The sequence below is a fragment of the Musca autumnalis genome, unplaced genomic scaffold (genome assembly GCF_047663935.1).
Source record: "Musca autumnalis isolate F117 unplaced genomic scaffold, ASM4766393v1 scaffold_2, whole genome shotgun sequence".
Taxonomy (NCBI): domain Eukaryota; kingdom Metazoa; phylum Arthropoda; class Insecta; order Diptera; family Muscidae; genus Musca; species Musca autumnalis.
Genome location: NW_027411755.1, coordinates 64,456,205 through 64,467,775, shown reverse-complemented (window position 1 = coordinate 64,467,775; position 11,571 = coordinate 64,456,205). Strand labels below are relative to the sequence as shown.

Below are 11,571 nucleotides of genomic sequence, written 5' to 3'. Positions count from 1 at the left end.
GTGCCATACAGGTTTTTTTACAATTTTCGGGCTGTTTTCTCAAGAAGTATGGACTTGCCCCTGATGAAACTTATGCCGTCGTAAGGGGGGCAGTGAATACAAGTTGGTACAATAAAAATCAAAGCGATTCGAGAGCCGGTCCTAAACTGAACTTTTACGAAATTTTGTGTGGAAGGTACCCGAAGGAGTGGACCGATTGAGTTCATATTGGAACATCGTCTAAGTCTGGTAAAAATTTCACGATGTTCAAGAGTTATCGTGCGCACAAATTTTCCGAACATTTCCGAACTTTTGTGGGGGAGGTACCGGAAGGAGTGGACCGACATAACTCATCTTCGAACTTATACTAAGTTTGGAAAAAATATTACGAATTACAAATTTTGGAGCGAATCGGTTGATCCTTTCGAGAGTTATCGTGCGCTCCAGCCAGCCAGACAGACGGACGGACAAGACTAAATCGACTCCAAATTGTCTGAAACACATTTCGTCCAAAATCACTTGGGGTCTAAAACCATTATTTTCATGAGGCACATTTTACCCGTATGAAAGTGTATATACCCTCGTTAGCATAAATACTGAGGGTATAAAAATGGTAACGTTTAAAGTCATAGTCATTCCTTTATAATTTATCTTAGTTGGGGTAGTACATATTACTAATCAGTATAAAATTCTAAATCGATACAGTTCGCAATATTTAAGATAAGACTTTATAATTTGGTATAGAAATTTCTATTACTCTTAGGATAGTCCAGATTTAAAATAGCTTCCACAGAATGGTAACTCCTGATCTTGGGAATTTTTTTTTTTAAATTTTAGACAAATTATGTATGTATGTATGTATGTATTTCATCTTTATTTTTTCATAAACGTTACAAAATGTTTCTTACACTAGAAAATTTATATTTGAATAAAATTAAAGATGGTTACAGCATGGTTCATGTGAACCGTCTGCCGGAAATTTGAGTTTTATAATTCAATCAATAATTAAATTGTTTTACTAAAAATTGTCTATAATTTAATGCTTCCTTTAAAAAATTATATAAAGAAAACCAGGAAATATCTTCACCACCATTTAATTGAGTTATTATTTCTATCCGGTTTAATTCGCTTTTCTGGAAATATTTTATTCTCAATCTTTTAAGGACTGGGCACCTTCCGAGGAAATGTTCTATTGTCTCATCTTCATTCAGGTTGCATAATGAACAAATTCTTTGGTTTAAAGTTCTAAACATTGTCCCATTTAAATATAAGAGATCTGCTCTTGCGCGCATAATCAATGATATTTGATTTTGATTGTAGCCTTTGCTACAATAGACAGGTCCAAGAGTATGATTGAGACTGCTATATATCCTTTGGGCACTATTTTGGGCTTTGAAGATGTTATTGTTCACATTTTTGTATTGGATAGTATCTAGCAATTTACTACAAGCGTCATACCACGTTCTTTTGTTGTCCATCACATTCTCCACTTGTACAGCATTTTCTAAAAGCTTTGAATTAAAATCCTTATACCAACATATATTTTTCTGTTTGATTTTTAAAGAAAGTTTGTGTGGTAATCGATGTTCTCCCATATCAAACAAACACTTTGCTACATATTTTAAATGGAGAGTGTATGTGTAAAAGTAACCTTCATCGTAACCAGTTTCTAGGGCCAAAACATAATTGGGTGTATGTTCGGGCAATCTTAGTATTCGTTTTATAAAAAATCGGTATAGCTTTTCAACTTCTTCAAAATAACCATTTCCCCATATTTGAGCTCCATAACTTTGTATCGATCTACAGACTGCCAAAAACATTTTCCATTTTGCATGTAACGATATGTTCGTTTTCCCAATGAAATCTTTCCACGATATATTTACGCATGTTTTGGATGCATTGTTTTTCCGTTCTATATGTTTCGTGAAAGAAAGTCTAGGTGTTAGTGTCATACCAAGGTATTGATATTCATTTACAATCCTGAGCAATTCTCCATTGTAAGTCCATTTTTCGCTTACTGCCAATCTGCCTCCCTTTCTGAACACCATGATTTCTGACTTTGTTTGGTTCACTATCATTCCCCACATATCACTGTATTTTGCCAGATTGTTTATCATTTTTTGCATTGTGTCGACATCATCAGCCAATAACACAATATCGTCTGCGTACATTAATACACGTATGTTTATGTCATCTAGGTAAATACCTCCTTCGAGAAATTCATGCAGATCGTTTAGATATAGCGAGAATAAAATTGGCGACAGCAAACAGCCTTGTTTAACACCATATTTGGTTTCAAAATGTTCCGACATTTCTCTACCAGTCCACACCGCAGATTTTGTGTACATGTATACATTTTCTATAAAGTTAACAGTTTTTGTTGACAAGCCCAGACTGTGTAATTTGTAGATAAGACGTTGTCTTGGTATAGTATCAAATGCCGCCTTAAAATCCACGAAGAATGCATATACCTTTTTACCTTCATCGAACTTGAGGTTTACAATCGACACCAAGTTAAAGACATTATCAACTGTGGAATAGCCAGATCTAAAGCCTGCTTGAAACTCGTTTAAAACTTGGAATCTATTAATCCATTCTATTATTCTTGTATTGAGCATGCCCATCATCAATTTAGACAAATTATCAAAACTTAATGGCTGAAAACTTTATGATGGAGGGTATAAAAAATTCGGCCCGACCGAACTTAACGTATTTTTCACTTGATTGCATATTAATTATAATAACGGATATCCCATTTTTGGTTGGAAAACTTCTATAAAATTTACCATTATTAAAAACGACCTTCTGAGCTTTAAATTTGTACCAATTGTGTTACCACAATATACTAATTTTCAATTTGTGGAATTTAATTTCCACGGCCGATATCTGTTCTGTTGGACGTATTCCATACAATTAAAGGTAAAGGTAGACCGCTTAAGCCTTAAATCAATAACAAATATGTTGATGTTGATTACACCATGCAACACGAAAATTATTAACCATATTCTGACAGCGCAGCATGAAAGAAGACCGAAATAGAAAAGACAGGTGTCTCGCCAGTTTTCCCTATCTCATCAACTTTCGCGGTTACAAGGCTCCAAAAGTTTGAGGCTTTGATGTCAAAAGGAATCATTTTGTCAGGGTTTGGGAGATATGCCAAACCGTTAAGAAACTAGATTTACTCTCAGAAACAAAGTTGTAACTCTTCTTGTAAAGAACACAAACTTAATCTGCAATTTTTTTCCGTTTCTGGTCTACAAATATCAAACCGGTTAAAATTGAAGCAAACAACCCACTACTAAAAAATGTATCCTGAATCATAATAAATAACTTTCTCGAACATACGAACCCTGTAGAAACCGTTCTTGACGGCCAAAATAATTTATTTATGACTTAAAAAATTACACACAGTGTTATAAAATATCAGAGTTATTGGAAAATCGCTAATGATTTTTGTTATGTTTTTCGACCTTTTTATCCAATTATTGATAAAAATTGTTTTCTAAAATTGTCTTTCCTTAAGCTCGGGGAAAATCGCTAAATCGCAATTGCAGTAGTATAAAATGTTTATCGTATTACCGCGATATCTATTAGGTGCATTTGCAATCGCCCTAACTTTTAAATTACTTAGGGTATTTTTAATTGGCAATTGAAAAAATTATATTGGTTAGTCATACTTTTCGGAGGACTTCCATTTCTAGTTCCTCAGTTCTTCGCCATTCTTGCAAACGTTTAAACTCTTAATGTATTTGAAATGTGCTTCTCACATTTAGATTATGGAATCAAAAAGCGGGATTTAAAACTACACAGTCGAACGATAAACAACTACAACAGCAATCAATGAATTGAATACTATCTACATAATTGATGTCATGGGATCATGGTGACGTATGATTACTGTTTAATTGTTTTCATACCAAATTCACCATTATTTGTTCAATGATATTTAAGTGTATTTACGCACTCTTATCCCCATTAGTAAAAAATGTCATTTGGTATTGTTTGAAATTTTCGGACAGATTTATATCCATCAAGCTATCTTAATTGTGAAAGTGATCATTAAAATGAAAGGATAGCATTCTCAGCATTAATTTTTAATGTGTAATTTATATTACTAAAGTCTCAAAATTAGTTTGTTTCAGATTTTAAAATTCATTGAATAGCAAATGGGAACTTATGATATTTACCGTTAAAGACGTGATATGTAGGTGGAATAAATACTTTAAATGTGGAGTAACGTTTTCTCTAACGAGATTCTGCATCAGTTGCATTGAAGTATTGAAACACATTTAATTACTTTATAAATTTTTTTTATCAAAATATGAATGTACTTATATTGCGATGACACTAGTGTAAGTTCGCATGGTTACATTGCGGTGTATCTTATTTAGTTAAATATATCTTTGTTACCTTTCAGTATTTTTTTATTGTTAATATGGGCCTGTACGCTTTCGTTTGGAATATTTGTATCTGTCTGTGAAGGCGATAATAATCAATAACCACAACTAAAACAAAAAACAATTGTAAATTGAAACCACGAAGATTTTTTTGCTAGATTGGTAAATAATGGAATGAAAGAAAAAGCTCTATTAAACTTATTATCGATTTTTTCTGTTTTCATTGTGTATTTGAACTACGAGGAGAAGTAATAAACAAAGTATAAATATGCCTGTCAGTTCGGAACGGAACTGACACAACTACAAAAATGTAAAAAACACAAACAATGTTTATCACTTAATGAATGGAGGGAGTGTGAGGGGGGAAGTCGTAGGATTCGTTTACCCCCCACACGGATACATACACGAGAAGTGAGCGATGAAGTGCGGAGAAGACTATTTGCTTACTTTGTATTTTTTTTTTGTTGTTTTGTTTTTTTGATTTAGTTCGTTTTGCCTCTGAATTTGGAAATTTCTTTTGTTTGGTTACTAATAAAGCTGTGGAGTTCACATTTACGTAGTGAGAGAGTGGTCGCTGGGGAGCAGTGGCCAATTCGCCGTGACAGAGAAGACAGACATGTAAAGGGATGCGCGAACAGAACAACAGGGTCAGTCGGTGGTGAAAGATGATCAAGAACGGATCGGAAAAAGTAGAACGCGTGCGTGTGTTATTGGTGTCGGGGAAAAAGAACACAGTGAGCGGAATCAATTGGAGTTTTGGTTTTGAGGGCCGACTGGTCTCACAGGTTTACAGATTTTCGTGTTTAACGGAGGGCCGAACGGTCTCCGACAGTGCCAATAACGTGAGGGCCGACTGGTCTCACAGTTTCAGAGATTTTTTGTGTTTCACAGAGGGCCGATCGGTCTCTCCTACTTCCAATAACGTGAGGGCCGACTGGTCTCACAGTTTTAGAGATTTTCGTGTTTAACGGAGGGCCGATAGGTCTCTCCTACTTCCAATAACGTGAGGGCCGACTGGTCTCACAGTTTTAGAGATTTTTGTGTTTCACAGAGGGCCAATAGGTCTCTCCTACTTCCAATAACGTGAGGGCCGACTGGTCTCACAGTTTTAGAGATTTCCGTGCTTAGTAGAGGGCGGATTGATCTCGAGGGTAAAGGCGTTTTAAGTGCATCCGAGTGCCGAAAGGTCTCGATTTAGTTAGGGCTTTAGCTAGTGCGTTCGAGGACCAAGGGCCGATAGGTCTCGTGAATTAGGGGTTATTCCAGAGTATTTGAGGATTTAAGGCTAGATAACAGGAGGACCGACCGGTATCTTGCGTAGGGTATAGCTTACCCGAGGGTCGAAAGGTATCGATTTAGTTGCAGAACGTATATAGTGCATCCGAGGGCCTGAATTTCTCAACTAAGTTGCTGAAGTTAGCGCATCCGAGGGCCGAAAGGTATCTATTTAGTTTCAGAAGGTATCTAATGCATCCGAGGGCCGGAAGGTCTCAATTTAGTTGTTGAAGTTAGTTAGTGGCTGAATTCAATCAGTGGGTTCGAGGGCCGACAGGTCTCGTAATTCGGGTTTATTCTAGGGTAGCTGAGGGCCGAAGGGTCTAGATTTAGGTATCTGTAACAAAAGGGCCGACCGGTCTTCTGCATAAGGTTTTAGTTTACCCGAGGGCCGAAAGGTATCGATTTAGTTGCAGAACGCATCTAGTGCATCCGAGGGCCGAAGGTTCTCGTGAGTACTCCACTTTTCAGAGGGCCGACCGGTCTTGCGATTTAAAGCCTATTTAGTGCACTCGAGGGCCGAAAGGTCTCGAATTTGCTCTAGGACTTAGTGTAACTGAGGGCCGAAAGGTCTCACAACTATTCTGTTCAAAGGGGGCCGAAAGGTCCGGCCGTGTTGCTAAGGTGACTGTATTGTTCCAGCGAAGCGGTGGCTAAACTCGACATTCTAGAGGAGGATCCGGGACGATAGAGCGTGTTTTCGGGCGATACCAGCTGTAGCAGTTGTTGAAGTTTTACATGAATGAATTGTACTATAAAGGAAATAAAGATAGAATTTGTGAACTAAAACCAAAATCTTTCACACAAGGACAACGGGTTATGAGTGGGAAGCAAAGAATGCTCTTCGAAAAGACATGCTGAGGCGTTTATCCTGTGTCTATTATTGCAACCACACAATTTTGTTATTATTTCTTTATAGATTTACAACTAAAATATCGCATTTGGTTACAAAGAATTTAAGATGTTCCTACTTCCATGCAAACACTCTTGATATTCACACATATAACTGACACATGGGAATACTTCAAATATATTCCTAAATCGTTATTTTTTTAATTGTAGTCATGTTTGAATTTGTAATGATTACTTAAGATTGTGTACCGAAGACGTTTTTTTCCTAACTCTAAAAATTTTTACATTTCAAAATGACGAAATATTCGCGACGATTTATAACAATTTGTCAAAAGTGGTTTGGTTTATTTAGAAGAATAGACCTTCTGCAACAACCATCAACATCTTTATTTAAGGATGTATTGCAAGAATTTTATTAAAATATTCTGTATGACATCGTTTATTTTATTCTGTTTATGGGTTCATGTTAAGCATGGCATACACTATCAAATTTGATTGCCAAGCCGATGAACCCCTTACGTACGTATGTGCTTGATAAGCGAAATCTTCAAATTTTCCTCCAAAAAGTTAATGAACTTAATTTTTTTATTTCTTCACAAACACAATGTTCTTTTTTTCAGAATTGGTTTTTGACAATTTGAAAATAAACCATATGCATCGGATTGACTGGGTTTCATTTTGAAAATCAAAACTATTTTGATTTTCCTCAATCCATAAAATTCACACACACATTCTCATATTTTGAAAAATTTACATATACTACTACAAATGTTGACATCAAAATTTGATAGTATATGGGGCGCTTTGTATTTCCAATCTTAAGGGTTTCCCATTTGTTTAGTTTTAATTCTTTGTCGACTATGTAAATGAAATGTAAAAATTGAAGGGTAGCAAATTGTTTTTCATTGAATGGGGTTATATGGCAGAAAAAATTACATAAAAGAGAAACTTTTGCAATAAGAGACCACAAGAAAACCACCCTAACAACTATGTATTTTGCTACTGCTACTAAGTTTGTGTGATTTTCTTGAGGAGCACAAGAGTTAAGAAGGAGAAAACGGAGGTTGGTCTATATATGTGTTTGCCGGTATTTTAACTACTCAATTTCTATGCTGCCGATCACATAACACCAATAAAATCTAATAAAAATGCAAAGTGAATATTTCTTTCTCAAGAAAATGTTTTGTTTTAGTCGCACATGAAAACGATTTGATAATAAAAAAACATTTTCAAATAGAAAATAGACACAGATTTCGCGATTACAATTGTTTTCCTTCTTTTCGAGGAAAATATAAAAATAAACGATATGTTCCTTTTGTAACGTTCAATATTTGCAACGTTCAATATTTGTAACGTTCAATATTTTACTATCGTATACTTCGAAAGACATTCAGTCAAACGAATCATGGTATATATGGATGTTTACATTGTAAGCCGATATTTGTTTCCATTGTGCCAGGGCTACAATTGTGACTAGATATACTTATGGAGCCTTTGACATAAAAAACTAAAAAATTATTTCAAATATATATCCTTCATTTTTACGCTATGACAACTAACTAACTATCGACTTATTTGTGTTTATCAATTAAAAAATACAAAATAGAGGATTCTCCGATTTTAAGCGAAGAGCTTCCAAAAACTTTCTTTATAGTATCATTCATTGGATGCGTGAATATACATATTACAAAAAATAAAATAATTTTTGACTAACACTATGCAACACGAAAATTATTAACCATATTCTGACACAGCAGCGTGATAGAAGACCAAAGGCCTGAGGCATTGATGTCAAAAGGGATCATATTGTTGGGCTCATATCTTCTAAATCACTGAGAATTTGGGTTTACTCGTGGAAGCAAAGTTGTAGCTCTCGTCTTAGAGAATAATAATTGTGAACACATAAAATCTATTCAACATCATCTTCAAGGTCAAATTTCTCCTATAATTTTGCTCGGATTTTAGGCTACAGATTTCAAACCGATTAGAATTGAAGCAAACAACCACCTACAAAAATGTACCTTAGGTCTCAATAAACAACTTTCAAGAACATACGAACTCTGTAGAAATGGTTCTTTATGGCCAAACCAGCAATGCCTTTGCGGTTTTTATCCTAATTTATCAGTTTCTGCTCAATAGATACCAAACCGGTGAAAATTCAAGAAAAGAATTAACCACATTAATGTAGCAAAAATATTATTTAACAACTTTCTGGAACATACGAACTCTCTATGAACGCTCCTTTATGGTGAAAATAGCAAAAAACTTTTGAAAATATTCGATTTTTTTACTTTTTCTCAGATTCTGGTCCATAGATACCAAACCGTATTTAAGGATACCGTTAACTACAAGCAAATCGCGAAAACCTAACAAAAAAAGTCAGGCTTAATCCCATAGTTGTTGTTTTAATATTTTATTAAAACAACTTTAATTTATTAGTGGGAAAAATTGGCGATGTTTACCAAGGAGTAAGGCAGGGAAGACTATAGTTTCAGATCTCGCCACAGATCTTCATCAGTTCCCTTGTTTCTTGTTTTTCAACCAGAAACTTTTTATACCCAAGTGTCAATTGCCCGCTCAAAGATACGTGTGCAAAGAAACACTCTGATCGAGAATTTCTTTGGCACTACCTAAACTCGAGCAACTTCACTTGCAAACAAAACCAAATCTTTCCCCCTGCTATGCGTTCGTCGATTCTCGACGAAAAAACACATAACTAATTTGTTGGTATTGCATACTACAGCAATAAACATTTCGACGGTGCCCGGTCTCACATTTAGGAGGGTTTGGCGTTTTTTATTTGGGATGACAACTTCTATTTTGTTTTTCAAAATAGTCAGGCTTTATCCCATAGTCGTTGTTTTAATATTTAAACAACTTTAATTTATTAGTGGGAAAAATTGGCGATGTTTACCAAGGAGTAAGTCAGGGAAGACTATAGTTTCAGATCTCGCCACAGATCTTCATCAGTTATTGTACCCTCAGCCGTTAGTCTAATGATAAAAATGTACTTCAGCGAAATAGTGTTTTGACGAAACCCGCGTCAAACAATTTGGAATCGATATAGGAATAATATAACTCTCGAACAAATCAACAGATTTGGTCCAAATTTTGGGTCTCCCAATATTTTATCCAAACTTTTAGTCATATCGGTTCACTTCTTGGACATTTCCCCCGCAAGTCTTCAAAATGTTTCCTTAAAATCTTGAGCACAATAACTCTCGAAAGTCCAAATCGATTTTTTTGAGACATAGATTAGGGCGAATATGGATTATATCGATACACTCCTTCAGGTACCTCCTGCACAAAATTTCAATTATCCGATTTGACCGAAACTTTGAACATCCTAAAATTACTTCCTAACTACTAGTACCAAGAGAGTCTATTTGGGACAACATTTTCGGATACATCCCTCACAAAGTTCAACATCAGTGTAGTTTAAGGGCTATTCGAGGAGTCATTGCACATTTTGACCACTCCTTGCGTTCTTGATACAGCGATATTGTATTTTTCGTGGGTAAGTCCATGGTTATGTCAGGATTGGTCCAAAAGCTATAAGTCTTACGGCGACCAACTAAATGGACGGCTCGACACCATAACTATCAATAGGAGCGTTTTTATTAAGTCAAATTTTTGAGCACAACATAAGCATTTATCCGCAACGCCAACAATCGTGAAATTGTATACCCATATATTATTAATATTATTTGAAACTTCCTGGCTATACAATTTATAGAAAAAAATTTGGCTATAGCCCGTATTGGATTCGATATAAAAGTCTCAGCTCACACATCCTGTGTTTATATCGAATCCATTGGTCTTTGGAAAGTTTTTAATGTCATCGAGTCCATAAGCATCTAGTCGTACAATTAAGATTGAAATAAGCGGGAACAACAACCATTGAGGTATCAGATGGAGTTTTTCGACTTAACCTATTTTTTCAGGATTCTCAAACAGTACTGCGAGTTGGATTCGGAATCTATGAGTCGTAGATTGCATCGCCCTGCTCCTGATAAAAATGTTTTCTTTTTTAAAGTAATCTTCTTAATTTTCAGTTGGCTTTTACGGACTCTATCGCTTCTGGTAAAATAGTAAAGATTTGGTGAAATGTTGGTGTTTTTATGTCATTAAAAAATTATTTTCTTACAATAATACAAGACTTTTATTAATGGTACTGAAGTTAGTGTGTGATATCTGGATATGTACTTTAAAGAAGAAAAGGCGTTATGTTCGGGCCGAACTGTTTTATTCTCCAAACACTGTATATCTCTATTCGACATATTCGCGAATGCAATCCCTGTATTCGAACGTGGATCTATTTTCACCACTTTTTGCTTGGAGGTTCTCCCACCAAAAGGATTTCCAAAATCCATATTATTTACGATATTTTTAGCGAAAGCTATTATCTGCGTGATTTAGAACCCAAAATGCCAAATAAGAGCTAATGTCGGTGAACATTCTGCACGGTGCTCTTGAAACAATTTTAAATGGAAGGTGCTTACACCTCGGAAGTTTTTGCGGATTCTGAAACTACAATGTTCATAGATGAGAACAATCAAAAAACAAAAAAAAATCGCCGGAGCGCTTTTTAAATAAATCGCGATTTAAGTTGACATTTTTAGGGGTTGTTTAAGTTTTCGCGATTTTGCTTAGAAACCGTATTTCTTATCAAAATGGGACTAGAACAAATATTGTAGCTATGAAAATTCTCTACAAGATCGACCTTTATGGTATTTTCGTAGTTTTTACCGTTTTTGAGATATAGAAGTTCAACTTGGGACAATGCACTGACTGTATCGCCCCCTTATAAAACAATGTCATGTAGGGTGCGCCTTAACTAACTTTTGATGAAAACCGCTTACACAGGGAAAGTTTTTGTGAATTCTGAATCAGTAGCGTTCATAGATGAGAAAAATCCAAAAACAAGAACAAATCGCTGTAGGGATTTTTAAATAAATCGCGGTCAAAATTCACATTTTTTAGGTGTTTTTAGGTTTTTACGATTTTGCTTGAAAACCGCAAGTCCAATCGAAATGGAGCTAAAGAAAATGTTGTAGTTGTCAAAATT

At 35.3% G+C, this 11,571-nt stretch overlaps 1 protein-coding gene across 1 annotated transcript in view; it reads left to right on the top strand.

The window, feature by feature from the left end:
- The first annotated feature begins 5,041 nt into the window (after positions 1 to 5,041).
- The window catches only part of LOC141392256 (odorant receptor 30a-like), a 117,291-nt gene continuing 110,761 nt past the window's right edge, over positions 5,042 to 11,571 (top strand). Inside the window, exon 1 of the mRNA XM_073965208.1 lies at positions 5,042 to 5,110. Coding sequence (XP_073821309.1) covers positions 5,042 to 5,110 — 69 coding nt within the window. The remainder of the gene's footprint in view (positions 5,111 to 11,571) is intronic.